At 38.6% G+C, this 27911-nt stretch overlaps 4 protein-coding genes across 6 annotated transcripts in view; 1 reads left to right on the top strand and 3 right to left on the bottom strand.

Moving 5' to 3' along the window:
- LOC136188625 (probable methyltransferase TARBP1) overlaps window positions 1-24262 on the bottom strand; it is a 33337-nt gene extending 9075 nt beyond the window's left edge. The window contains exons 1-20 of one of the 3 annotated variants that reach the window (XR_010670262.1): window positions 23349-24262; window positions 23149-23297; window positions 23046-23098; window positions 6129-6229; window positions 5930-6071; window positions 5780-5876; window positions 5639-5725; window positions 5434-5588; window positions 5109-5385; window positions 4575-5054; window positions 4347-4517; window positions 4023-4291; window positions 3848-3968; window positions 3680-3793; window positions 3476-3625; window positions 3332-3418; window positions 3097-3284; window positions 2962-3043; window positions 1624-2910; window positions 1143-1563 (exon numbers count right to left, since the gene is read on the bottom strand). Coding sequence is in view for 1 of the 3 variants with exons in the window: in XM_065976376.1 (XP_065832448.1) it covers window positions 2526-2910; window positions 2962-3043; window positions 3097-3284; window positions 3332-3418; window positions 3476-3625; window positions 3680-3793; window positions 3848-3968; window positions 4023-4291; window positions 4347-4517; window positions 4575-5054; window positions 5109-5385; window positions 5434-5588; window positions 5639-5725; window positions 5780-5876; window positions 5930-6071; window positions 6129-6229; window positions 23046-23098; window positions 23149-23297; window positions 23349-24261 (4021 nt within the window). In the remaining 2 variants the exon portion in view is untranslated. Of the gene's footprint in view, window positions 1-1142; window positions 1564-1623; window positions 2911-2961; window positions 3044-3096; window positions 3285-3331; window positions 3419-3475; window positions 3626-3679; window positions 3794-3847; window positions 3969-4022; window positions 4292-4346; window positions 4518-4574; window positions 5055-5108; window positions 5386-5433; window positions 5589-5638; window positions 5726-5779; window positions 5877-5929; window positions 6072-6128; window positions 6230-23045; window positions 23099-23148; window positions 23298-23348 lie in introns of those variants that run through there. The other 2 variants (XR_010670263.1, XM_065976376.1) reach the window with 2 other exon arrangements.
- A 40-nt stretch (window positions 24263-24302) lies between these two features.
- LOC136189391 (WD repeat-containing protein 25-like) lies at window positions 24303-26948 on the top strand. Its single transcript, XM_065977335.1, has one exon. The coding sequence runs from the start codon at window positions 24317-24319 to the stop codon at window positions 25610-25612; it is 1296 nt and encodes a 431-aa protein (XP_065833407.1). The 5' UTR covers window positions 24303-24316; the 3' UTR covers window positions 25613-26948.
- On the bottom strand, window positions 25539-26745 carry LOC136189393 (diacylglycerol O-acyltransferase 2-like). Its single transcript, XM_065977339.1, has 3 exons — window positions 26078-26745; window positions 25835-26034; window positions 25539-25785 (listed from the first exon to the last, which is right to left on the bottom strand). Exons 1-3 carry the CDS (start codon window positions 26740-26742, stop codon window positions 25631-25633), a joined length of 1020 nt encoding a protein of 339 aa, XP_065833411.1. The 5' UTR covers window positions 26743-26745; the 3' UTR covers window positions 25539-25630.
- LOC136189400 (calcyphosin-like protein) lies at window positions 26816-27897 on the bottom strand. The gene is made up of 6 exons (XM_065977347.1): window positions 27744-27897; window positions 27587-27686; window positions 27451-27531; window positions 27289-27386; window positions 27121-27232; window positions 26816-27072 (listed from the first exon to the last, which is right to left on the bottom strand). Exons 1-6 carry the CDS (start codon window positions 27812-27814, stop codon window positions 26971-26973), a joined length of 564 nt encoding a protein of 187 aa, XP_065833419.1. The 5' UTR covers window positions 27815-27897; the 3' UTR covers window positions 26816-26970.
- Between the last annotated feature and the right edge of the window lie 14 nt (window positions 27898-27911).

Raw genomic sequence — 27911 nt, 5'->3', positions numbered from 1 at the left:
GTGAAATTACAATGGACTGGCAAACAGTTCTTTCCTGTAATAAATTACAGAAAAATTACAAGGGACTGGTCAACTGTTCTCTCCTGTAATAAATTACAGGAAAATTACCAGGGACTGGCCAACTGTTCACTAGTGTAATAAATTACAGTGAAATTACAAGGGACTGGCCAACTGTTCTCTCCTTTAATAAATTACAGGAAAATTACAAGGGACTGGCCAACTGTTCTCTCCTGTAATAAATTACAGTGAAATTACAAGGGACTGGCCAACTGTTCTTTCCTGTAATAAATTACAGTGAAATTACAAGGGACTGGCCAACAGTTCTTTCCTGTAATAAATTACAGAAAAATTACAAGGGACTGGCCAACTGTTCTCTCCTGTAATAAATTACAGGAAAATTACAAGGGACTGGCCAACTGTTCTCTAGTGTAATAAATTACAGTGAAATTACAAGGGACTGGCCAACTGTTCTTTCCTGTAATAAATTACAGTGAAATTACAAGGGACTGGCCAACAGTTCTTTCCTGTAATAAATTACAGAAAAATTACAAGGGACTGGCCAACTGTTCTCTCTTGTAATAAATTACAGTGAAATTACAAGGGACTGGCCAACTGTTTTCTAGTGTAATAAATTACAGTGAAATTACAAGGGGCTGGCCAACTGTTCTCTCCTGTAATAATTTACAGTGAAATTACAAGGGGCTGGCCAACTGTTCTCTCCAGTAATAATTTACAGTGAAATTACAAGGGACTGGCCAACTGTTCTCTAGTGTAATAAATTACAGTGAAATTACAAGGGACTGGCCAACTGTTCTTTCCTGTAGTAAATTACAGTGAAATTACAAGGGACTGGCCAACTGTTCTCTCCTGTAATAATTTACAGTGAAATTACAAGGGACTGGCCAACTGTTCTCTCCAGTAATAAATTACAGAAAAATTACTAGGGACTGGCCAACTGTTCTCTAGTGTAATAAATTACAGTGAAATTACAAGGGACTGGCCAACTGTTCTTTCCTGTAAGAAAATTACAAGGGACTGGCCAACTGTTCTTTCCTGTAAGAAAATTACAAGGGACTGGCCAACTGTTCTTTCCTGTAATAAATTACAGAAAAATTACAAGGGAGTGGCCAACTCTTCTCTCCTGTAATATAATAAATAAACGCTGGAAAGAACCGAATGGTAATTACGCGCACATGCACGGGAAAAATTCGGGTCCAGCAGTGGTTGTAGATTTGCCGCCTGTCCTCCAACTTTCACACCTAAGCTAAGCGTTCTTTTGATCGACTCCATCCTGGGACCCCACTAAAACTCCATGTGTCAACCTGTCGCTAGCACTGCCCTCTTTTGCGTTTGGTCAGCTAGCTTTTGCATTCGGAGGCTAACAGTTGCGAGCGACAGCTAGGGGAAGCCATGCATGGCGTTGTTGTGTCCTTGGTGATTGTTAGGGCCGGGCTCGCTCTTTTCAGAAATGTCACAGACGTTTGGAACTACACCTTTCAGTTCTTATGCGCTTATCGTTTGCAGCATTGGGTTCTTTCTAGGGCATGGGCGAAGTGGCGGCAACTGAAAGAATGTATATGGCAGAGATTTTTGTGTCTGTCGAGGGTTTGGTTGGTTAGGTACTTCAGGTTGCTCAAAAATTCTATCATGGGCGATGCCGGCGCGTTCATTTCTGCAGCAGCAGAGGCTATGATAAGCAGTACAGCATGCGTGACTAGCTTACTCTGAATGAGCGGCAAATGAGGCGCGTGGTATTTGACTACGGTAGAGAGGCGCTTCGCTTATTTTGACTGGTACAGTGTACCATGGTGAGTGTTTAGGCGACTCACCACGCTCCCACGAGAAATGGTGGTGGTAATCGATCTCAAAATTGATACCGTCACGCCTCCCTACCACGTCTAGACAAAATACCGCACGCACCTCATTCACATCGCTCATTTCAGCGAGTCACAATGCTGAGCTCCTTAGCGTCGCTTCAACTGCTGCAGCGACGGACACAACGCCATCTCCCAGGCCCGCCCGTATAGAATTAAATGATGAAGAGCGATCAGTACCTAACCAAGCCCGACAGACACGGGCACATATCCCTTACATATTTCTTATGTCAGTTTTCACCACTTTGCCCAAGCTCCGGAACAACAAACTGAACGCCGCAAACGGTAAGTGCACATCGGCACGACCTTGAAAAAACCGAAAGGTAAGCGCATTGTCACAACGGGTGTACCGAAAAACATGACACCATCCGTTCTGACCGCAGCATTCCAAACTTCTGTGACGTCACATCCTGTTTCACGAATAGACCCAAATTTCTCCGAAACGAAAAGAGAAGGACCTTAACAAATACCCAGGTGCACAACTACAATGTATCGGACACCTGAGGGACCCAGTCGCGAGAGCCTACTACCCACCACTTTTCCGGTACGCCCGTTAGTAATTTTTTACATCCGAAACTATGTCTCGGTACTCAGGTACCGAGACAAAAACGGTAAGCGAAACGATTAGCGAGTACATGAGCATTGATTTACCTCCCAAATTTGGTGCCTTGTCAATCAAAGAAGCCACGAGAATTATTTCGCTTTCATGTCGTTTGCCGCCAACGCTCGACAGTGGACCGAGAAGAGGATTGAAACCGAGATCGATCATACTTTCCCATGGAGTTATTTTCTTCTGTGTGTCGCAGCTGACGCTCATGGAATGAAACAGGTGAACGTTCGTTTTTTCTGGCTCGTAGCCTTCGCCTGATATCCACAAACCCGGCGAGCAGTTTCGCAAGCAAGTTGATCCTGGCAATTTGAGGGGAATGGATTCCGACGCTTCCCATTGCTTCAAATTGCATTGATGAAAAAATTCCGGCGCTATCCACTCTTCATCCGTTATCAGAGTCAGCTGAGGTAGAACATAAAATATTCCCTGGAGATGTGTTGAATAAAATAAGGCTAGTAGTAAAATACAGTCGCCTACTTCTATAGTGTAGTCTGCAATCGGATCAAAACCGGAGTAGAGGAAGTTGCTCAAAAGTCTTTGTCTGTGCTTAGCAACAGCACTAAGAAATAACGATTGGTAGATGCTATACAACGTACGTACTTCTTATATTACCCAGAGAGGCCACCAAAGTCGACGCAGCTTCTCACTATATCGCAGATCCGAGCGAGATCGTCAACATCGTTTTCTTCGCAATGGTGCCACATTTTATACAGACAAGCCTGGGCGTGAGTTCTGACGCTAAAATTGTGACTCGAACACCAGGAGAGAACGAGAGGAAAGGCAGAATCAAAAAAGGAAATCTGAAAAATTTTCTAGTCAGCCGTAGCGGGACAGTTTGTTCAATTACCTGTCGCGGTAGACTGTTTATATTACATCCTGTCATTGCGACGATATTCAGTAAAGATGACATATTTCCCACTCGTTTTTCTGTCCCCTACATGGATCAAATGGTATAAATCTCGTGCCTCCTAACTGACTCGTGGACTCTCACAGCTTTTATCTCCTCCCAAAAGCGACCGACAGTCGACGGGTAGTCAAGCAGGATTCTAACAACGACCCACTCTATCATGACTTTTACGGACGATTGATTGTCTTTTATCAAACACTGAAGACACGTTTCCAAAAGCTCGGTAACTTGTGACTGTGCACAAAGGGCGTAGGGAGATACAAAGGTACTATTAGTGCTACCCATTACTTGGCCCATCGGCATTCGACTCAGAATCAACACAGCTTGCCAAATTCGATGCTTCAAACGATGAGGCATCGAACTTCCGTGGTACGTTGGCCTCGAGTCTGAAATATCTAAATCCTTGTGACAGAAGAAAAACGCATAGTCAAAAAATCACTCGAATTTCGACAATACCGTTGCTAGTAGTCTTGTGAGAAGAGTCCAAAGGAAATGCGAAAATTTGACACTGCGTTGAACGAGCACGAGAAGCAGAGTGAAGGAATAGACTCTCACAAAGAAATCGTCTCTCCAAGATCTGAAAAAGAGGAAGGCTGATCGCGTAATGCAAAGGAGTACGTACGTTCTTTACCCAAACAACTCCAGGTCATTTGTCTCAATCGAATCGCCGAGGCTTCGTATAAACATTTTGATTTCGTAATCATACCTTATTGTTTTGCTGCTTTTCTTGTGCAGAGGACCAAACTGAATAGCAGCCAAAATCAAATCGACGAACGGCATCAGATCCAGAAATTCGTCATCGATCACAACGACGTCGATCCAAACAGAGCAACATTTCTTTACCAAAACGTTCACGATTCCAGCTCTAGTTTCGCCGCAGCGAAACATCTCGAGAGCGACCTACGAGTCCAAACAATTTACGACGTTGCTGAATAGATTTTTCACTCGGTGGCACCTCATTCAGTTTCTGACGAACGACAGCGTCGCTGTTGAGTAGTAGACACGGTTGATAAGCCATGTCGATAAAGTTTGAGAGAACGTGCCAAAATATGGGATGATCGTCGTAGTGTTCTATCGCACACTGAAAAGAAGCGCCAATCGAGCGCTGAACTTCGTCATCTACAAGCTGTAGATGCAAATTATCAAGCTTATTAAAACATGTAGCAATCTTTTTTTGCTGCACCTTGGGCACAATTTTTGATACTACACTAATAATTTTGGCTGCTGTGTTTCCCCTCGCGCTCTCCAAAGCGTTCAATGCCGCGTCAAGTACGTGCTGGGGATCTTTGACATCTTCTTCGTTGATGACAGCAGAGAAACAGGACCACACAGCTAACGTGTAATCAGCAACAAGCTGATTCCACATAGCGTGGCTCGTATTATCCGGTCGACGAGGGAAATAAGTCAAGAAATCCAGACTACTGAAGTAGTCCGTTAGTCTAGAGTAGGTTGGATTACAAATAGTCTTCCTATCTAACGGTGGCGAAGAACAGATTGCTGCTAGGCCTCTCAGTGATACTATACGAGATGGAGCAACGTCAGGAGACATTGCACTTTCTAGGAGAGCCTCCGCAAAGGCGGTGAGCTCCAGTGGAACAGCAGAAAAGTTTCTCAGAAGACGAACGGCTGAAACAAACAGCTCCCATTCGGAAACTTCTTCCCACTACGATTAAAACGAATGTAAACACTGTAAACACTTTCGAGAGTGCTTCCTTACCGTTCGTACCGAAAGCGTAGTTCGTTGTAAGTAGTCGAGAAGCGTTACAGCGCACTTAGTCAATTCGTTGACAAATACCTCATCAGTGTGACTAGGACCCTCCTTCGGTTCGCTTATTCGTTTCACGTCAGGTCTGAGTTCCGCTGCAACGTGAACCAAGAGACGTAATGCCTCGTGAGTTTGATCGGCTGAAAGGTAAATGCGAGTATTAGCGGTTGATAGCAAACGAAAAAGCGGCTCGAGAATGACAGACAAGGCGGAAAGATTCTCGTGAAGTCTATACATGAAAACTATTAACGATGAACATAAGAAGCGGGATTCTTACCTGACAGCATCTGCGGTTAAAACTACAAAACGGCTTAGCGAAATCAAATCCACTACTTGACTCAGCGAAATCGCTTTTTCAACTTCTCGTTTTATGACATCCACAAATTCTGTTGGGTTTTGCTGAAGGAAGACGTCCCATATCCAATCGCTTGCCTTCTCAGAAACCGTCTTTGCTATGAAATAGAAAATAGAACATTGCGCACCTGCTTCCAGTATTTGTTTCCTCTGCAAAAACATTCCCTCTGACTGAAGGAGCCAAAAAAGAGAGCCAAGGTTTTCCAAGTGACCTCCTAAATTTAATCAAGGTATCTATTATTCCACATACTTAGTCTTTTTTTGCTCACATTGCTCTTTAGATTGAGCACGATCTGCAGTAGAAGACACTGAAGTGCACTTCGGTCAACGACTTGGTTGAGCTTTGCAACCTTCATTACCAAATCCCTAACGTAAAATAATAATTACCTACTCACACAACTACACATGAGCTACCGTGCCTGAGGCAAAGTAGAGACGCTTCGTTCCACACAGGAGTACTACTAGAAAGCAGGTTGGACAGCGAGTGCAACATGAACACAAAAGGAGCGGAATTGTGAAATTCCGCGTTGACTAGAGCGCCAATAAAACCGCGTAGAAAGGCTAAAAAACATACAATGATTTTCCAAAACAACGCGGAATTGACAGGTGAGGAAACACCTGGCAGGTCAGACTGCAAAACGAGAATTGCTTCCTTCAAAAACTCTGTGAATTGTTCAGCTACAGGAGGAACTATGCCTAGCGAAGGTTCATCTAGACGCCTGTAAGAACAAGTCTTTAGTGGGGAAAAATGTCTCGGTTTCTTTGTCGGTTTGTTTTTCGGGAGAAAATGCCAGCGAACTTTCGAACCCGTTCCAACGTTACAATGAAATTACAAGGGACTGGCCAATTGCTGTCTCCTGTAATATATTACACTGTAATTACAAGAGTCTGGCCAACTCTTATCTTCTCTCTTGTAATAAATTACAGTGAATTACAAGAGACTGGCCAACCGACTGACTCTCTTGTAATAAAATTACAGTGAAATTACAAGGGACTGGCCAACCGACTGACTCTCTTGTAATAAATTACAGTGAAATTACAAGGGACTGGCCAACTGTTCTCTACTGTAATAAATTACAGTAAAATTACAAGGGACTGGCCAAGTGTTCTCTACTGTAATAAATTACAGTGAAATTACAAGAGTCCGGCCAAGCGACTCTCTTGTAATACATTACAGTAAAATTAAAAGAGACTGGCCAACCGACTCTCTTGTAATGAAATTACAAGGGACTGGCCAACTGTTCTCTACTGTAATAAATTACAGTAAAATTACAAGGGACTGGCCAAGTGTTCTCTACTGTAATAAATTACAGTGAAATTACAAGAGTCCGGCCAAGCGACTCTCTTGTAATACATTACAGTAAAATTAAAAGAGACTGGCCAACCGACTCTCTTGTAATGAATTACAGTGAAATTACAAGAGGCTGAAAAAACGCGCCTCTTTCGCGTAGAAAATTTTTTAAAAATTAAAAAAAGTTACGACACTTGATACAAACCACACGGAAGACGGTGCTATGGAGGTTTATCCGGTACCAGAGGTATCTCACAGGCGCAGCGGAGCTAATGACTAGGAAGGCCGGAGCCCTTGTCAAGTTAGTATATTATCGGTAAACATAAATGAAGGGGTGGGTTAGACAGAACGGGTAAGGGCAGACTATTACGACCAACGAAAATGTAAAAGAGGGAAGGGGTATGTGTGAGACGAAGTTAGATGCAGTTAGTGAAGGTCACTGCCAAAGCACCGAATATCGGTGTTGGCGGGAAGTGACGAGGCGCGGGTCGCCGAGCATGGAAAGATGGCCTTGATTTTGTTGAGAATGATGGTAGCATTGCCACGCTGGAGACCCACCGATAGACGTTGTCAAGTGAGGCGAATGACCGGCCACCGGGCCGTGATGGTCAAACCATTGGGGATTATTTATTAGAAAAATCTCAACCACAAACGGGGAAGGGTGGTGACAGAAAACAAGGCAAAAACTCTAGCAGTTAACTGGGGCCCTAAAACTACTTGGGGATTATTTATTAGAAAAATCTCAATCACAAACGGGGAAGGGTGGTGACAGAAAACAAGGCAAAAACTCTAGCAGTTAACTGGGGCCCTAAAACTACGAACATCATGCGTGAGGGGAGGGGGACTAATATGGCGCGCTGCGCGCTGGCTGTCGTCAAATTATCTAACTATAGACAAATAAATTAAATTAAATTGAGGACCTAATCTTTGATTCTAAGAGCCTTAATATTAAATTGAGGCACTCATCTTTATTTCTTAGGGCCAAAATATTAAATTGAGGGCCTAATCTTTAATTGTTAGGGCCTAATTATTAAACTGAGGGCCTAATGTTTAATTCTTCAGACCTAAATACTAAATTGAGGCCTAACCTTTGATTCTAAGAGCCCACGAATTAAATTGAAAGCTTAATATTTTATTCAAAGGGCTTAAATATTAAATTGAGGGATTAATGTTTAATTCTTAGAGCCTCAATATTAAATTGAGGGCCTAATCTTTGATTCTTAGAACCTAAAAATAGAATTGTGGGCCTAATCTTTAATTCTTAGAGCCTAAATATCAAATTGAGGGCCTTATCTTTGATTCTAAAGCCTAAATATTAAATTGCGGGCCTAACCTTTGATTCTTAGGACCTAAATATTAAATTGAGAGCCTAATCTTTGATTCTTAGAGCCTCAATATTAAAATGACGGCCTAATATTTAATTCGTAGGGCCTAAATATTAAATTGAGGGCCTAATCTTTAATTCTTAAAGCCTAAATATATAATTGAGGGCCTAATCTTTGATTCTCAGGGCCTAAACATTAAATTAAGGGCCTAATCTTGGATTTTTAAAACCTAAAATTAAATTGAGGGCCTAATCTTTGATTCTTAAGGCCTAAAAATAGAATTGTGGGCCTAATCTTTAATTCTTAGAGCCTAAATATCAAATTGAGGGCCGAATCTTTGATTGTTAGGGCCTAAATATTAAATTGAGAGCCTAATCTTTGATTCTTGGGGTCAGAATATTAAATTGAGAGCCTAATCTTTGATTCTTAAAGCCTAAATATTAAATTGAGGGCCTAATCTTTGATTCTTAGGGCCTAAATATTAAATTGAGGGCCTAATCTTTGATTCTTAGGGCCAAAATATTAAACTGAGACCATAATCTTTGATTCTTAGAGCCTCAATATTAAATTGAGGGCCTAATGTTTAATTCTTAGAGCCTCAATATTAAACTGAGAGCCTAACCTTTGATTCTTAGGGCCTAAATATTAAATTGAGGGCCTAATCTTTTATTCCTAGAGCCTCAATATTAAATTGAGGGCCTAATCTTTGATTCTTAGAGCCTCAATATTAAATTGAGGGCCTAACCTTTGATTCTTAGGGCCTAAATATTAAATTGAGGGCCTAATCTTTGATTCTTAGAGCCTCAATAATAAATTGACGGCCTAATCTTTAATTCTTAAAGCCTAAATATATAAATGAGAGCCTAATTTTTGATTCTTAGGACCTAAACATTAAATTAAGGGCCTAATCTTAGATTTTTAGAGCCTAAAATTAAATCGAGAGCGTAATCTTTGATTCTTAGGGCCTAAAAATAGAATTGTGGGCCTAATCTTTAATTCTTAGAGCCAAAATATCAAATTGAGGGCCTTATCTTTGATTCTCAAAGCCTAAATATTAAATTGAGGGCCTAACCTTTGATTCTTAGGGCCTAAATATTAAATTGAGGGCCTAATCTTTGAATCTTAGAGCCTCAATATTAAATTGACGGCCTAATATTTAATTCTTAGGGCCTAAATATTAAAATGAGGGCCTAATCTTTGATTCTAGAGCCTCAATATCAAATTGACGGCCTAAACTTTAATTCTTAAAGCCTAAATATATAATTGAGGGCCTAATCTTTAATTCTCAGGGCCTAAACATTAAATTAAGAGCCTAATCTTGGATTTTTATAAACTAAAAATAAATTGAGGGCCTAATCTTTGATTCTTAGAGCCTCAATATTAAATTGAGGGCCTAACCTTTGATTCTTAGGGCCTAAATATTAAATTGAGGGCCTAATCTTTGATTCTTAGAGCCTCAATAATAAATTGACGGCCTAATCTTTAATTCTTAAAGCCTAAATATATAAATGAGAGCCTAATTTTTGATTCTTAGGACCTAAACATTAAATTAAGGGCCTAATCTTGGATTTTTAGAGCCAAAAATTAAATCGAGAGCGTAATCTTTGATTCTTAGGGCCTAAAAATAGAATTGTGGGCCTAATCTTTAATTCTTAGAGCCAAAATATCAAATTGAGGGCCTTATCTTTGATTCTCAAAGCCTAAATATTAAATTGAGGGCCTAACCTTTGATTCTTAGGGCCTAAATATTAAATTGAGGGCCTAATCTTTGAATCTTAGAGCTTCAATATTAAATTGACGGCCTAATATTTAATTCTTAGGGCCTAAATATTAAAATGAGGGCCTAATCTTTGATTCTAGAGCCTCAATATCAAATTGACGGCCTAATCTTTAATTCTTAAAGCCTAAATATATAATTGAGGACCTAATCTTTAATTCTCAGGGCCTAAACATTAAATTAAGAGCCTAATCTTGGATTTTTAGAAACTAAAAATAAATTGAGGGCCTAATCTTTGATTCTTAGGGCCTCAATATTAAATTGACGGCCTAATCTTTAATTCTTAAAGCCTAAATATATAATTGAGGGCCTAATCTTTAATTCTCAGGGCCTAAACATTAAATTAAGAGCCTAATCTTGGATTATTAGAACCTAAAATTAAATTGAGGGCCTAATCTTTGATTCTTAGAGCCTCAATATTAAATTGACGGCCTAATCATTGATTCTAAGGGCCTTAACATTAAATTGAGAGCCTAACCTTTGATTCTTACAGCCTCAATATTAAATTGACGGCCTAATCTTTAATTCTTAAAGCCTAAATATAAAATTGAGGGCCTAATCTTTGATTCTTAGAACCTAAATGTTAAATTGAGAGCCTTATCTTTGATTCTTAGGGCCTAAATATTAAATTGAGGACCTAATCTTATTCTTAGGACCTAAATATTAAATTGAGGGCCTAATCTTTGATTCTTAGGACCTAAATATTAAATTGAGGGCCTAATCTTTGATTCTTAGGGCCTCAATATTGAATTGAGAGCCTAATCTTTGATTCTTAAAGCCTAAATATTAAATTGAGGGCCTAATCTTTGATTCTTAGAGCCTCAATATTAAATTGACGGCCTAATATTTAATTCTTAGGGCCTAAATATTAAATTGAGGGCCTAATCTTTGATTCTTAGAACCTCAATATTAAATTGACGGCCTAATCTTTAATTCTTAAAGCCTAAATATATAATTGAGGGCCTAATCTTTGATTCTTAGAGCCTCAATATTAAATTGACGGCCTAATATTTAATTCTTAGGGCCTAAATATTAAATTGAGGGCCTAATCTTTGATTCTTAGAACCTCAATATTAAATTGACGGCCTAATCTTTAATTCTTAAAGCCTAAATATATAATTGAGGGCACAATCTTTGATTCTCAGGGCCTAAACATTAAATTAAAGGCCTAATCTTGGATTTTTAGAACCTAAAATTAAATTGAGGGCCTAATCTTTGATTCTTAGGGCTTAAAATAGAATTGTGGACCTAATCTGGAGGGCCTAATCTTTAATTGTTAGGACGTAATTATTAAACTGAGGGCCTAATGTTTAATTCTTAAGACCTAAATATTAAATTGAGGCCTAATCTTTGATTCTAAGAGCCCACGAATTAAATTGAAAGATTAATATTTTATTCAAAGGGCTTAAATATTAAATTGAGGTCTTAATGTTTAATTCTTAGAGCCTTAATATTAAATTAAGGGCCTAATCTTTGATTCTTAGGGCCTAAATATTAAATTGAGGGCCTAATCTTTTATTCCTAGAGCCTCAATATTAAATTGAGGGCCTAATCTTTGATTCTTAGAGCCTCAATATTAAATTGAGGGCCTAATCTTTGATTCTTAGGGCCAAAATATTAAACTGAGGGCTTAATCTTTGATTCTTAGAGCCTCAATATTAAATTGACGGCCTAATCATTGATTCTTAGGGCCTAAACATTAAATTGAGAGCCTAATCTCTGATTCTTAAAGCCTAAATATTAAATTGAGAGCCTAATCTTTGATTCTTATGGCCTAAATATTAAATTGAGGGCCTAATCTTTGATTCTAAGGGCCTAAATATTAAATTGAGGGCCTAATCTTTGATTCTTAGAGCCTCAATATTAAATTGAGGGCGTAATCTTTGATTTTCAACACCTAAATATTAAATTGAGGGCCAAACATTTGATTCTTATGGCCTAAATATTAAATTGAGGGTCTAATCTTTATTTCTTTGGAACTAAATATTAAATTGAGGGCCTGATCTTTGATTCTTAGGGCCTAAATATTAAATTGAGAGCCTAATCTTGAATTCTTAGAGCCTCAATATTAAATTGAGGGCCTAATCTTTGATTCTTAGGGCCTCAATATTAAATTGAGAGCCTAATCTTTGATTCTTAGGGCCTAAATATTAAAATAAGGGCGTAATCTTTGATTCTTAGATCCTCAATATTAAATTGAGGGCCTAATCTTTAATTGTTAGGGCCCAATTATTAAACTGATGGCCTAATGTTTAATTCTTAAGACCTAAATATTAAATTGAGGCCTAATCTTTGATTCTAAGAGCCCACGAATTAAATTGAAAGATTAATATTTTATTCAAAAGGCTTAAATATTAAATTGAGAGCCTAAACTTTGATTCTTAGGGCCTAAATATTAAAATGAGGGCCTAATGTTTAATTCTTAGAACCTCAATATTAAATTAAGGGCCTAATCTTTGATTCTTAGGGCCCAAATATTAAATTGAGGGCCTAATCTTCATTCCTAGAGCCTCAATATTAAATTGAGGGCCTAATCGTTGATTCTTAGATCCTCAATATTAAATTGAGGGCCTAATCTTTGATTCTTAACGCCTCAATATTAAATTGACAGCCTAATCTTTAATTCTTAAAGCCTAACTATATAATTGAGGGCCTAATCTTTGATTCTTAGGGCCTTAACATTAAATTGAGAGCCTAATCTATGATTCTAAAAGCCTAAATATTAAATTGAAGGCCTAACATTTGATTCTTAGGGCGTAAATATTAAATTGAGGGCCTAATCTTTTATTCTTGGAGCCTCAATATTAAATTGACGGCCTAATCTTTAATTCTTAAAGCCTAAATATATAATTGAGGGCCTAATCTTTGATTCTAAGGGCCTAGACATTAAATTAAGGGCTTAATCTTGGATTTTTAGAACCTAAAATTAAATTGACGGCCTAATCTTTAATTCTTAGAGCCTAAAAATAGAATCGTGGGCCTAATCTTTAATTCTTAGAGCCTAAATATAATATTGAGAGCCTTATCTTTGATTCTCAAAGCCTAAATATTAAATTGAGGGCCTAATCTTTGATTCTTAGGGCCTAAATATTAAATTAAGAGCTTAATCTTTGATTTTTAGGGCCCAAATATTAAATTGAGGGCCTAATCTTTGATTCTTAGGGCCAAAATATTAAATTGAGGGCCTAATCTTTGATTCTTAGGACCTAAATATTAAATTGAAGACCTAATCTTATTCTTAGGGCCTAAATATTAAATTGAGGGCCTAATCTTTGATTCTTAGAGCATAAATATTAAATTGAGGGCCTAATCTTTTATTCTTAGGGCCTAAAAATAGAATTGTGAGCCTAATCTTTAATTCTTAGAGCCTAAATATTAAATTGAGGGCCTAGTCTTTGATTCTTAGGGCCTAAACATTAAATTGAGGGCCTAATTTTAGATTTTTAGAGGCTCAATATTAAATTGACGGCCTAATCATTGATTCTTAGGGCCTTAACATTAAATTGAGAGCCTAATCTTTGATTCTTAAAGCCTAAATATTAAATTGAGGGCCTAATCTTTGATTCTTAGGGCCTAAATATTAAATTGAGAGCCTAATCTTTGATTCTTAGGGCCTAAATATTAAATTGTGGGCCTAATCTTTGATTCTTAGAGCCTCAATATTAAATTGAGGGCCTAATCTTTGATTCTTAGGGCCAAAATATTAAATTGAGGGCCTAATCTTTAATTGTTAGGGCCTAATTATTAAACTGAGGGCCTAATGTTTAATTCTTAAGACATAAATATTAAATTGAGGCCTAATCTTTGATTCTAAGAGCCCACGAATTAAATTGAAAGATTAATATTTTATTCAAAGGGCTTAAATATTAAATTGAGGGCCTAATGTTTAATTCTTAGAGCCTCAAAATTAAATTAAGGGCCTAATCTTTGATTCTTAGGGCCTAAATATTAAATTGAGGGCCTAATCTTATATTCCTAGAGCCTCAATATTAAATTAAGGGCCAAATCTTTGATTCTTAGAGCCTCAATATTAAATTGAGGGCCTAACCTTTGATTCTTAGGGCCTAAATATTAAATTGACGGCCTAATCTTTAAATCTTAAAGACTAAATATATAATTTGAGAGTTTAATCTTTGATTATTAGGGCCTAAACATTAAATTAAGGGCCTAATCTTAGATTTCTAGAGCTCAAAATTAAATCGAGGGCCTAATCTTTGTTTCTTAAAGCCTAAATATTAAATTGAGGGCCTAATCTTTGATTCTTAAGGCCTAAATATTAAATTGAGGGCCTAATCATATTCTTAGGGCCTAAATATTAAATTGAGGGCCTAATCTTTGATTCTCAGGGCCAAAATATTAAACTGAGGGCTTAATCTTTGATTCTTAGGGCCAAAATATTAAAATGAGGGCCTAATCTTTGATTCTTAGAGCCAAAATATTAAATTGAGGGCCTAATCTTTGATTGTCAGAACCTAATTATTAAACTGAGGGCCTAATGCTTAATTCTTAGGGCCTAAATATTAAATTGAGGGCCTAATATTTAAATCTTAGAGCCTAAATATTAAATTGAGGGCCTAGTCTTTGATTCTTAGGGCCTAAACATTAAATTGAGGGCCTAATCTTTGATTCTTAGAGCCTCAATATTAAATTGAGGGCCTAACCTTTGATTCTTAGGGCCTAAATATTAAATTGAGGGCCTAATCTTTGATACTTAGAGCCTAAATATTAAATTGAGGGTATAATCTTTGATTCTTAGAGCCAAAACATTAAACTGAGGGCTTAATCTTTGATTCTTAGAGCCTCAATATTAAATTGAGGGCCTAATCTTTGATTTTTAGAGCCTAAATATTAAATTGAGGGCCAAATCTTTGATTCTTAGAGCCTAAATATTAAATTGAGGGCCTAATCTTTGATTCTTAGAGCCTAAATATTAAATTGAGGGCCTAATCTTTGATTCTTAGGGCCAAAATATTAAACTGAGGGCTTAATCTTTGATTCTTAGAGCCTCAATATTAAATTGAGGGCCTAATCTTTGATTCTTAGAGCCTCAATGTTAAATTGAGGGCCTAATCTTTGATTCTTAGGGCCTAAATATTAAATTGAGGGCCTAATCTTTGATTCTTAGAGCCTCAATATTAAATTGACGGCCTAATCTTTAATTCTTAAAGCCTAAATATATAATTGAAGGCTTAATCTTTGATTCTTAGGGCCTAAACATTAAATTAAGGGCCTAAGCTTAGATTTTTAGAGCCTAAATTAAATCGAAGGCCTAATCTTTGATTCTTAGGGCCTAAAAATAGAATTGTGGGCCTAATCTTTAATTCTTAGAGCATAAATATCAAATTGAGGGCCTTATCTTTGATTCTTAGGGCCTAAAAATAGAATTGTGGGCCTAATCTTTAATTCCTAGAGCCTAAATATCAAATTGAGGGCCTAATCTTTGATTTTTAGGGCCTAAATATTAAATTGAGAGCCTAATCTTTGATTCTTAGGGTCTGAATATTAAATGGAGAGCCTAATCTTTGTTTCTTAAAGCCTAAATATTAAATTGAGGGCCTAATCTTTGATTCTTAGAGCCTCAATATTAAATTGACGGCCTAATCTTTGATTGTAAGGGCCTAATTATTAAACTGAGGGCCTAATGTTTAATTCTTAGGGCCTAAATATTAAATTGAGGGCCTAATATTTAAATCTTAGAGCCTAAATATTAAATTGAGGGCCTAGTCTTTGATTCTTAGGGCCTAAACATTAAATTGAGGGCCTAATCTTTGATTCTTAGAGCCTCAATATTAAATTGAGGGCCTAACCTTTGATTCTTAGGGCCTAAATATTAAATTGAGGGCCTAATCTTTGATACTTAGGGCCTAAATATTAAATTGAGGGCCTAATCTTTGATTCTTAGAGCCTCAATATTAAATTGACGGCCTAATCTTTAAATCTTAAAGCCTAAATATATAATTGAGGGCTTAATCTTTGATTATTAGGGCCTAAACATTAAATTAAGGGCCTAATCTTAGATTTTTAGAGCTTAAAATTAAATCGAGGGCCTAATCTTTGATTCTTAGGGCCTAAAAATTGAATTGTGGGCCTATCGTTTAATTCTTAGAGCCTAAATATCAAATTGAGGGCCTAATATTTAATTCTTAGGGCCTAAATATTAAATTGAGGGCCTAATCTTTGATTATTAGAGCCTAAATATTAAATTGAGAGCCTAATCTTTGAATCTTAGGGTCTGAATATAAAATTGAGAACCTAATCTTTGTTTCTTAAAGCCTAAATATTAAATTGAGGGCCTAATCTTTGATTCTTAGGGCCTAAATATTAAATTGAGGGCCTAATCTTATTCTTAGGGCCAAGATATTAAATTGAGGGCCTAATCTTTGATTCTTAGAGCCAAAATATTAAACTGAGGGCCTAGTCTTTGATTCTTAGGGCCTAAACATTAAATTGAGGGCCTAATCTTTGATTCTTAGAGCCTCAATATTAAATTGAGGGCCTAACCTTTGATTCTTAGGGCCTAAATATTAAATTGAGGGCCTAATCTTTGATTCTTAGAGCCTAAATATTAAATTGAGGGTATAATCTTTGATTCTTAGAGCCAAAATATTAAACTGAGGGCTTAATCTTTGACTCTTAGAGCCTCAATATTAAATTGAGGGCCTAATCTTTGATTTTTAGAGCCTCAATATTAAATTGAGGGCCTAATCTTTGATTCTTAGGGCCTAAATATTTAATTGAGGGCCTAATCTTTTATTCCTAGAGCCTCAAAATTAAATTGAGGGCCTAATCTTTGATTCTTAGAGCCTCAATATTAAATTGAGGGCCTAATCTTTGATTCTTAGGGCCTAAATATTAAATTGAGGGCCTAATCTTTGATTCTTAGAGCCTAAATATTAAATTGAGGGCCTAATCTTTGATTCTTAGAGCCTAAATATTAAATTGAGGGCCTAATCTTTGATTCTTAAAGCCAAAATATTAAACTGAGGGCTTAATCTTTGATTCTTAGAGCCTCAATATTAAATTGACGGCCTAATCTTTGATTCTTAGAGCCTCAATATTAAATTGAGGGCCTAATCTTTGATTCTCAGGACCTAAACATTAAATTAAGGGCCTAATCTTGGATTTTTAGAACCTAAAATTAAATTGAGGGCCTAATCTTTGATTCTAAGGGCCTAAAAATAGAATTGTGGGCCTAATCTTTAATTCTTAGAGCCTAAATATCAAATTGAGGGCCTAATCTTTGATTGTTTGGGCCTAAATATTAAATTGAGAGCCTAATCTTTGATTCTTAGGGTCTCAATATTAAATTGAGAGCCTAATCTTTGTTTCTTAAAGCCTAAATATTAAATTGAGGGCCTAATCTTTGATTCTTAGGGCCTAAATATTAAATTGAGGGCCTAATCTTATTCTTAGGGCCTAAATATTAAATTGAGGGCCTAATCTTTGATTCTCAGGGCCAAAATATTAAACTGAGGGCTTAATCTTTGATTCCTAGGGCCAAAATATTAAATTGAGGGCCTAATCTTTGATTCTTAGAGCCAAAATATTAAATTGAGGGCCTAATCTTTGATTGTTAGGGCCTAATTATTAAACTGAGGGCCTAATGTTTAATTCTTAGGGCCTAAATATTAAATTGAGGGCCTAATATTTAATTCTTAGGGCCTAAATATTAAATTGAGGGCCTAATCTTTGATTCTTAGAGCCTCAATATTAAATTGAGGGCCTAATCTTTGATTCTTAGGGCCTAAATATTAAATTGAGGACCTAATCTTTGATTCTCAGGGCCGAAATATTAAACTGAGGGCTTAATCTTTGATTCTTAGGGCCAAAATATTTAATTGAGAGCCTAATCTTTGATTCTTAGGGCCTAAATATTAAATTGAAGACCTAATCTTATTCTTAGGGCCTAAATATTAAATTGAGGGCCTAATCTTTAATTCTTAGAGCCTCAATATTAAATTGAGGGCCTAATCTTTGATTCTTAGGGCGTAAATATTAAATTGAGGGCCTAACTTTTGATTCTTAGGGCCTAAATATTAAATTGAGAGCCTAATCTTTGATTCTTAGAGCCTCAATATTAAATTGACGGCCTAATCTTTAAATCTTAAAGCCTAAATATATAATTGAGGGCTTAATCTTTGATTATTAGGGCCTAAACATTAAATTAAGGGCCTAATCTTAGATTTTTAGAGCTTAAAATTAAATCGAGGGCCTAATCTTTGATTCTTAGGGCCTAAAAATTGAATTGTGGGCCTATCCTTTAATTCTTAGAGCCTAAATCAAATTGAGAGCCTAATATTAAATTCTTAGGGCTTAAATATTAAATTGAGGGCCTAATCTTTGATTCTTAGAGCCTCAATATTAAATTGACGGCCTAATCTTTAATTCTTAAAGACTAAATATATAATTGAGGGCCTAATCTTTGATTATTAGGGCCTAAACATTAAATTAAGGGCCTAATCTTAGATTTTTAGAGCTTAAAATTAAATCGAGGGCCTAATCTTTGATTGTTTGGGCCTAAATATTAAATTGAGAGCCTAATCTTTGATTCTTAGAGCCTCAATATTAAATTGACGGCCTAATATTTAATTCTTAGGGCCTAAATATTAAATTGAGGGCCTAATCTTTGATTCTTAGAACCTCAATATTAAATTGACGGCCTAATCTTTAATTCCTAGAGCCTCAATATTAAATTGAGGGCCTAATCTTTGATTCTTAGAGCCTCAATATTAAATTGAGGGCCTAATCTTTGATTCTAAGAGCCCACGAATTAAATTGAAAGATTAATATTTTATTCAAAGGGCTTAAATATTAAATTGAGGGCCTAATGTTTAATTCTTAGAGCCTTAATATTAAATTGAGGGCCTAATCTTTGATTCTTAGGGCTTAAATATTAAATTGAGGGCCTAATCTTTTATTCCTAGAGCCTCAATATTACATTGAGGGCCTAATCTTTGATTCTTAGAGCCTCAATATTAAATTGAGGGCCTAATCTTTGATTCTTAGAGCCTCAATATTAAATTGAGGGCCTAACCTTTTATTCTTAGGGCCTAAATATTAAATTGAGGGCCTAATCTTTTATTCCTAGAGCCTCAATATTAAATTGAGGGCCTAATCTTTGATTCTTAGAGCCTAAATATTAAATTGAGGGCCTAATCTTTGATTCTTAGAGCCTCAATATTAAATTGAGAGCCTAACCTTTGATTCTTAGGGCCTAAAAATTAAATTGAGGGCCTAATCTTTGATTCTTAGAGCCTCAATATTAAATTGAGGGCCTAATCTTTGATTCTTAGGGCCTAAATATTAAATTGAGGGCCTAATCTTTGATTCTTAGAGCCTAAATATTAAATTGAGAGCCTAATCTTTGTTTCTTAAAGCCTAAATATTAAATTGAGGGCCTAATCTTTGATTCTTAGGGCCTCAATATTAAATTGAGGGCCTAATCTTTGATTCTTAGGGCCAAAATATTAAACTGAGGGCTTAATCTTTGACTCTTAGAGCCTCAATATTAAGTTGAGGGCCTAATCTTTGATTCTTAGATCCTCAATATTAAATTGAGGGCCTAATCTTTGATTCTTAGGGCCTAAATATTAAATTGAGGGCCTAATCTTTAATTGTTAGGGCCTAATTATTAAACTGAGGGCCTAATGTTTAATTCTTAAGACCTAAATATTAAATTGAGGCCTAATCTTTGATTCTAAGAGCCCTAGAATTAAATTGAAAGCTTAATATTTTATTCAAAAAGCTTAAATATTAAATTGAGGACCTAATGTTTAATTCTTAGAGCCTCAATATTAAATTGAGGGCCTTATCTTTGATTCTCAAAGCCTAAATATTAAATTGAGGGCCTAACCTTTGATTCTTAGGGCCTAAATATTAAATTGAGGGCCTAATCTTTGATTCTTAGAGCCTCAATATTAAATTGACGGCCTAATATTTAATTCTTAGGGCCTAAATATTAAATTGAGGGCTTAATCTTTGATTCTTAGAACCTCAATATTAAATTGACGGCCTAATCTTTAATTCTTAAAGCCTAAATATATAATTGAGGGCATAATCTTTGATTCTCAGGGCCTAAACATTAAATTAAGGGCCTAATCTTGGATTTTTAGAACCTAAAATTAAATTGAGGGCCTAATCTTTGATTCTAAGGGCCTAAAAATAGAATTGTGGGCCTAATCTTTAATTCTTAGAGCCTAAATATCAAATTGAGGGCCTAATCTTTGATTGTTTGGGCCTAAATATTAAATTGAGAGCCTAATCTTTGATTCTTAGGGCTTAAAATAGAATTGTGGGCCTAATCTTGAGGGCCTAATCTTTAATTGTTAGGGCCTAATTATTAAACTGAGGGCCTAATGTTTAATCCTTAAGACCTAAATATTAAATTGAGGCCTAATCTTTGATTCTAAGAGCCCACGAATTAAATTGAAAGCTTAATATTTTATTCAAAGGGCTTAAATATTAAATTGAGGGCCTAATGTTTAATTCTTAGAGCCTTAATATTAAATTAAGGGCCTAATCTTTGATTCTTAGGGCCTAAATATTAAATTGAGGGCCTAACCTTTGATTCTTAGGGCCTAAATATTAAATTGAGGGCCTAATCTTTGATTCTTAGAGCCTCAATATTAAATTGAGGGCCTAATCTTTGATTCTTAGGGCCTAAATATTAAATTGAGGGTATAATCTTTGATTCTTAGAGCCTAAATATTAAATTGAGGGCCTAATCTTTGATTCTTAGGGCCTAAATATTAAATTGAGGGCCTAATCTTTTATTCTTAGAGCCTAAATATTAAATTGAGGGCCTAATCTTTGATTCTTAGGGCCAAAATATTAAACTGAGGGCTTAATCTTTGATTCTTAGAGCCTCAATATTAAATTGTGGGCCTAATCTTTAATTCTTAGAGCCTAAATATCAAATTGAGGGCCTAATCTTTGATTGTTTGGGCCTAAATATTAAATTGAGAGCCTAATCTTTGATTCTTAGGGCTTAAAATAGAATTGTGGGCCTAATCTTGAGGGCCTAATCTTTAATTGTTAGAGCCTAATTATTAAACTGAGGGCCTAATGTTTAATCCTTAAGACCTAAATATTAAATTGAGGCCTAATCTTTGATTCTAAGAGCCCACGAATTAAATTGAAAGCTTAATATTTTATTCAAAGGGCTTAAATATTAAATTGAGGGCCTAATGTTTAATTCTTAGAGCCTTAATATTAAATTAAGGGCCTAATCTTTGATTCTTAGGGCCTAAATATTAAATTGAGGGCCTAACCTTTGATTCTTAGGGCCAAAATATTAAACTGAGGGCTTAATCTTTGATTCTTAGAGCCTCAATATTAAATTGAGGGCCTAATCTTTGATTCTTAGAGCCTCAATATTAAATTGAGGGCCTAATCTTTGATTCTTAGGGCCTAAATATTAAATTGAGGGCCTAATCTTTGATTCTTAGAGCCTCAATATTAAATTGACGGCCTAATCTTTAATTCTTAAAGCCTAAATATATAATTGAAGGCTTAATCTTTGATTCTTAGGGCCTAAACATTAAATTAAGGGCCTAAGCTTAGATTTTTAGAGCCTAAAATTAAATCGAAGGCCTAATCTTTGATTCTTAGGGCCTAAAAATAGAATTGTGGGCCTAATCTTTAATTCTTAGAGCATAAATATCAAATTGAGGGCCTTATCTTTGATTCTTAGGGCCTAAAAATAGAATTGTGGGCCTAATCTTTAATTCTTAGAGCCTAAATATCAAATTGAGGGCCTAATCTTTGATTGTTAGGGCCTAAATATTAAATTGAGAGCCTAATCTTTGATTCTTAGGGTCTGAATATTAAATGGAGAGCCTAATCTTTGTTTCTTAAAGCCTAAATATTAAATTGAGGGCCTAATCTTTGATTCTTAGGGCCTAAATATTAAATTGAGGGCCTAATCTTTGATTCTTAGGGCCTAAATATTATATTGAGGGCCTAATCTTTGATCCTTAGGGCCTAAATATTAAATTGAGGGCCTAATCTTTGATTCTTAGGGCCAAAATATTAAATTGAGGGCCTAATCTTTGATTCTTAGGGCCTAAATATTAAATTGAGGGCCTAATCTTTGATCCTTAGGGCCTAAATATTAAATTGAGGGCCTAATCTTTGATTCTTAGGGCCTAAAAATAGAATTGTGGGCCTAATCTTTAATTCTTAGAGCCTAAATATTAAATTGAGGGCCTAAATATTAAATTGAGAGCCTAATCTTTGATTCCTAAAGCCTAGATACGAAATTGAAGGCCTATTCTTTAATTCTTATGGCCTAAATATTTAATTGATGGCCTAATCTTTATTCTAAAAGCCTAAATATTAAATTGAGGGCCTAATCTTTAATTCCTAAAGCCTAAATACGAAATTGAAAGCCTAATCTTTTATTCTTAGAACCTAAATATTAAATGGAGGGCCTAATCTTTATATGTTACGGCCAAAATATTAAATTGAGGGCCTAATCATTAATTGTTAGAGTCTTAATATTAAGTTGAGGCCCTCATCTTTAATTCTTAGGGCCTAAATATTAATTTGAGGGCCTAATCTTTGATTCTCAGGGCCTAAATAATAAACTGAAAGCCTTATCTTTTATTCTTAGCACCTAAAAATTGAATGGAGGGCCTCATCTTTATATCTTACGGCCAAAATATTAAATTGAGGACCTAATCTTTGATTCTTAGAGCCTTAATATTAAATATAGGCACTCATCTTTATTTCTTAGGGCATAAATATTAAACTGTGGGCCTAATCTTTAATTCTTAGAGCCTAAATATTAAATTGAGGGCCTAATCTTTGATTCTAAGGGCCTAAGAATTAAATTGAAAGATTAATATTTTAGTCTTAGAGCCTAAATATTAAATTGAAAGCCTAATATTTTATTCTTAGAACCTAAATATTAAATGGAGGGCCAAATCTTTATATCTTACGGCCTAAATATGAAATTGAGGGCCTAAGCTTTGACTCTCAGAGCCTTAATATTAAATTGAGGCACTCATCTTTAATTCTTAGGACCTAAATATTAAATTGAGACATCCCGAAAACTATGTCTCGGTACTCAGGTATCGAGACAAAAAGTGACCATTGCGAATAGTAACGACTCATTCATGCATGCATACGCAAACTCTTACCGTCGAAAGACTGGTTCGTGTAGTAAAACGTTCATCAGAGGGCCAAAAACAAACTAAGTGGACCTTTAGAGTCAATTTTTCATGAAACCCATCCTCAACTCACATTCCATCCTTCGGGGTTTGACGCGAGGCATCGGGTGACGTTCTCGCTGAAGCAGAGACGAATGCCAAGGCGCATGATGCCACTCACTTCGTGTCGACAAAATCTCTCAAGTAAGACCCCAAGCCACGAAAAATCAAAGTCGTCACTTGCTAGAGTTTAGAAAATGCTGAAAACGAAAACAGAAAGAGAACACGCTTTACCGGTGGCACTAACAATTTGATTGAGAAGGGGCAGAACAGGCTCGATCAGATGCACTTGCTTTTCCTCCAGCGTCTCATAGACGAGAACGTAGTCTTGCCACAATGAACTAGACGAGCCCCCCAGCAAATTCTTCATTAACTTCGCGTCAGACAAAAGTCGTTTCAGCACATAGAGCTCCTGCTTTCTATCCAGACACTCGCCGCTCGCCAATCCCATGCGAACAATTCCCAGAAACTTCTTCCATTCGATTGGAACGTCGCCAATAACAGACGACGTTCGTACAACGGCGTCGACTAAAATGCACATAAGATAATGTTTGACGTCAGAAGCTGCAATCGTATGAATCCAAAGTCGAGCCAACTGGTCAACCAGCGTCGCTTCGAATGCCGACAGACAGAGCGACAGCAACTGAAGACCCTTTAGACGAGTTGTCAAATCTCGTCTATTCGCGTCGACAACGTAGTTGAGTATGGAATCGAAGAGACTCTTCGCATGAGATTCATCGATCAGCGGCCAATTCGCCTTGTTGACGAGTACAGCGCGTGTCAGAGGCATTCCAACGTTTATTGACGATTCTTCGTCGACTCCATTCATGTCTGTTTGAATTCGTTCCAAGACTAGACGAAGAACGTCTGTGTTGAGTCGACAGCACGAGGAGAGTAGGTGAGAATAGATTTCCGCTTTGTTTTTGTCGTACGAGAGTCGGTGAAGAATGTCCTCGGCTATTTTGTGCACCGTATCTGATTCTTGGGCCGGTTCGAGTCGTTCCAGAGCGTGGCGAACAATTTGAAGCTCGTCTCTATTTTTCGAGCTTCTAAGATAGTGATCTAGTACGTCTAGAGGGGATAGGAGATCCCATATCGCGCTGTCGCTGGCAGAAATGGTGCTCTTCGCCTCGTGGACGCTCGTCATGTTGTTTTCTCACCCTACGCACGCTAGGCGTTCACTCGCCTTCCTCCTCCCGCTCATGAATCTTTTACGTACGACCTACTCGTCATCGTCCGACTCTGAGGAAGAGAGAGACAACATCAGTGATTCGGATGAATACGGTCAAGAGTGCGTTCCTCCTAAGAAACCCAAAGATGATCCACCCTCTTGTGACGATAAAGAAAAGTTGGCCATTCCATCAGAGATACTGTCATTGGATCCCACCAAAACCCGCAGCAAATGGGAAAAAGTCAAACCTGACAGACAAAAACCTCCCTCAACTGAGATGACAGAGACAACAGCAGATGACAATCAAGGCATCAGACAGTCATCGTCACGATCATCACCACCACGCAAACGACGTCGATATCATTCCCTCCTACCCTCCCAGTGCACGCACGTCTACACTGATCATACCGACAAGGTGAATCGCGTCGAATGGGCCAAACCGGACGGTCGATGGTTACTCTCCACGTCCATGGACGGCACCGTGCGAATATGGAATCCCCATCGCGCGGACACCGCCGCCTGTCATCGCTTCCTCGGCCACAACGGCGAGGCCGTGCGCGAAGCCAAGTGGCACACGACGAGCGAGAAAATCGTCAGCGGCGGTTACGACAAGACGGCAAAACTGTGGGACGTCAAAACGGGTCGCATCATAGCGACGTACGAGCATCCCGCCTACGTGACGGCCATCGAATTCGATCCCAACACGCCCGATCTCTTCATCGCCGGATGCTACGATTCGACAATGAAAGCCTGGGACGTTCGCGTCAATCCGACGACGGGCGCCGCGACGACGTACGTCGGCTCGTTGGGTCAAATTCAGGACGTCGAATTTCTTCCCGACGCCTCGTTCGTCGCCGCGTCCGACGTCGTGCGTCGGAACGCGCTCGATCGCGCCGTCGCCGCGTGGGACGTTCGCTCCGGAGCGATCGTCTCCAATCAGATCTATCTCGAACTGTACACGTGCACGGCGCTCAAGCTTCGTCCGACGACCGGCGATCATTTCGTCGCCCAGTCGCACGGCAACTACATCGCGCTCTTCTCCGCGACGCCGCCGCGCTACGCGATGAACAAGCGAAAGCGCTACGAAGGCGGTCACACGTCCGCCGGCTATCCGATCGCCTGCTCGTTTTCGCCGAACGACGGCGCCATAATCGCGTCGGGCTCGAGCGACGGATCGATATGCTACTATGATTATCGAACGGCGCGCGTTGCGAAGCGACGGCGCGCCGCTCATTCAGCTTGCTGCGTCGACGTCCAATTTCATCCTTTATTATCAAACATTGTAGCCAGCTGCGGTTGGGATTCGGCCGTGAAAGTGTGGCAGTGAGAAGAAAAAAGAGGCGTTTTAGATTATTTCTAGTTTGGTTGCTTGATCGATACCGTGCTCGACCTTGTGTGCGTTGAATAGCTCGGTGAGACTATCAACGTAGCGAGCGTGGAGATCTTTGACTTGTTCGCGAGTCGGTCCGTCGACTTTATCTACGTCAATCGGTTTTCCGACTGGAGAAATCAGTAAGGGAGGAGTTTGGTTACGAGCTTAATTTATTACCGACGACTGTGATTGGACGTCGATACGGCAGGAGACCGAGGGTGTAGTTGAAGATGCCGCGACCGTGAAAGACGGCCGGCGCGAATCCCATTGCGTCTTTCACTTGCGTCTGCATTCGTCGAAGGAGAGAGCCCTGCGGATTGTTCACCTGAGCAAAGACGTCGTTCTCACCAAAGCCGAAGACAGGAACGAGAGAAGCTCTAAGAGAATGAATTATAACTGTATCTTGAAAGGTTTTCTTACCCCGTCTGTAGTGCAACTTTGACGAATCCCATTCTCTCCTTCAGTACCAGTGTAGCTGTTTTGGATTTTGCTTCCAATGCTTCGGCGGCACCTCCAACAACAATTGCTATCGATTCGCCAGGACCCGACTGCAGAATGTTTGCACAGCTCTTCCTATTCACCGCACACGCACCCATCGACATGACGAACTCCCTCAAGAAGGGTGGCTTAAAATTCATGTCCAGCGTCATCAGATGAGGCGTGATGCCAGGAAATGTTTTGCTGAAATCCAGCGCTTCCGTTCCAAACGCGGCAAAGGCTCCTATACCTAGTATGCCGTGCGGATGATACGCAAAAAGGTAATTCTTTTCCGGATCGAGCTCGGCCGTCTTTTGCAGCCCGATGGGAAAATAAGCGGCGAAATGCTTCCACAAGCCAAGACGACGCATTCTGGGAAAGCAGCGTCCGCCTTCGCTTGGCGTTGCTGCATCTCTCGTGTAAATCCAGACGAGATAGCCGACGAGAAAGGGAGCGGACGGCGGATAGAGAAAGATGGGCACGAGCAGAGCCGCCCAAGCTGCCAAGTGACCGATCAGAAAGAGAAGGACGAAGACGAGCACGCCGAGCGTCTGCAAGCGACGCTCGAGTGGAATGCGAAGCGGTGCAAACTCTACACCAAAGGGCATGGCCTGCTGCGTACAACTGCGCGATCCTGCACGCGTACAGACTAAATACGGTAAATAATCGATGACACTGACATTGTGGTACTGTACGTAAATAGCATTTTTTAAAGTCACGTTAGTGCAACAGTGACCGTTTTTTGAAAGGCCAGCAACACGTGAAGAACATTACAAATGCACTTTCTTTTTTAAAACATACAACATAGATGAGTCTGTAGTGCTTCTTCTGACTTCTCAAAGTCTCCAAGCCTGTCTTATCATCAAGTCAAAATAGGCATCATTGTCGATAGAATTGCTAAGTCCAGCATAATAGTCCATAAACTCATCCTTGGTGACCTGGAAAGATCATAAGTACATGTAATAAATCAATGTGTTCCCTCCCACTTTGTGATCCTTATTCTTGGGAGAGTCGAAGACGTCCAAGAAATTCTCGAAAACCTGGTCAGCCGTCCAATCGCCGCTCCTATACTTCTGATGCTGCCTATAATCATAAACCCTAAACGCCAATAATAATTAAATATTCAAACTAAAAATCCATATAATAAATCGAACCCTTTCAAGTCCTGGACGGTCAGAACGCCGTCGCCGGTCTTGTCCGCTTTGGCAAACGCCTTTTCGACGATCCTAATGCGCGAATCGCTCATCGGGGGCTGTGACACCGCCAATCGATTATTCGAAAAAAAAAAACCGTTATCGCAATCGCGCGATCCTTACGCGAAGCGCGCGGAGGAATTCTTCGTAGTCGAGCGTGCCGCTGCCGTCGCGATCGAACGAAGAGAACATCTCCCTCAGATCCTAGAAGCGTGACGCAGGTTTTTCTTTTTTTCTCAGCGAACGTCGGGGATCTTACTCCGTCGCCGAGCTCGGTCAATCCGAAATCGTGCACGCCTTTCCTGAATTCGTCGTAGTTGAGCGTTCTGCTACCGTCGTCGTCCATGATGCGGAATTGTCTAGAGAAAGGGGCGTCAGCGAACAATAAATTCTTCGGCTTCGGGGGTGCCGCTTGCCTGCCGATGGATTTTATTCCGTGAGCGCCTCGTTTGAGGCACATTTCCCTGAAACGAACGATCGGATCCATATAGCGCGAGTCTAGGGAACGGAACTTCGGTGTGACGGAATGCTTCGAGAGCGCGCCTGCGCGGCCAATCAACGTGCAAGATTTATTACACGTGATT

The sequence above is a fragment of the Oscarella lobularis genome, chromosome 7 (assembly GCF_947507565.1).
Source record: "Oscarella lobularis chromosome 7, ooOscLobu1.1, whole genome shotgun sequence".
Lineage (NCBI taxonomy): Eukaryota > Metazoa > Porifera > Homoscleromorpha > Homosclerophorida > Oscarellidae > Oscarella > Oscarella lobularis.
Note: the sequence above shows the minus strand (reverse complement) of the source record. Positions and strands in the feature narration are given on the sequence as shown.

Coding starts and splice junctions, on each gene's coding strand:
- LOC136189393 (XM_065977339.1), bottom strand. CDS start 26,742: ATGCCCTTTGGTGTAGAGTTTGCACCGCTTCGCATTCCACTCGAGCGT. Junction 26,035..26,077: donor AAAGTTGCACTACAGACGGG/GTAAGAAAACCT, acceptor TCATTCTCTTAG/AGCTTCTCTCGTTCCTGTCT. Junction 25,786..25,834: donor ACGTCCAATCACAGTCGTCG/GTAATAAATTAA, acceptor TGATTTCTCCAG/TCGGAAAACCGATTGACGTA.
- LOC136189391 (XM_065977335.1), top strand. CDS start 24,317: ATGAATCTTTTACGTACGACCTACTCGTCATCGTCCGACTCTGAGGAA.
- LOC136189400 (XM_065977347.1), bottom strand. CDS start 27,814: ATGGATCCGATCGTTCGTTTCAGGGAAATGTGCCTCAAACGAGGCGCT. Junction 27,687..27,743: donor GGAATAAAATCCATCGGCAG/GCAAGCGGCACC, acceptor CCCTTTCTCTAG/ACAATTCCGCATCATGGACG. Junction 27,233..27,288: donor ACCGTCCAGGACTTGAAAGG/GTTCGATTTATT, acceptor ATTGGCGTTTAG/GGTTTATGATTATAGGCAGC.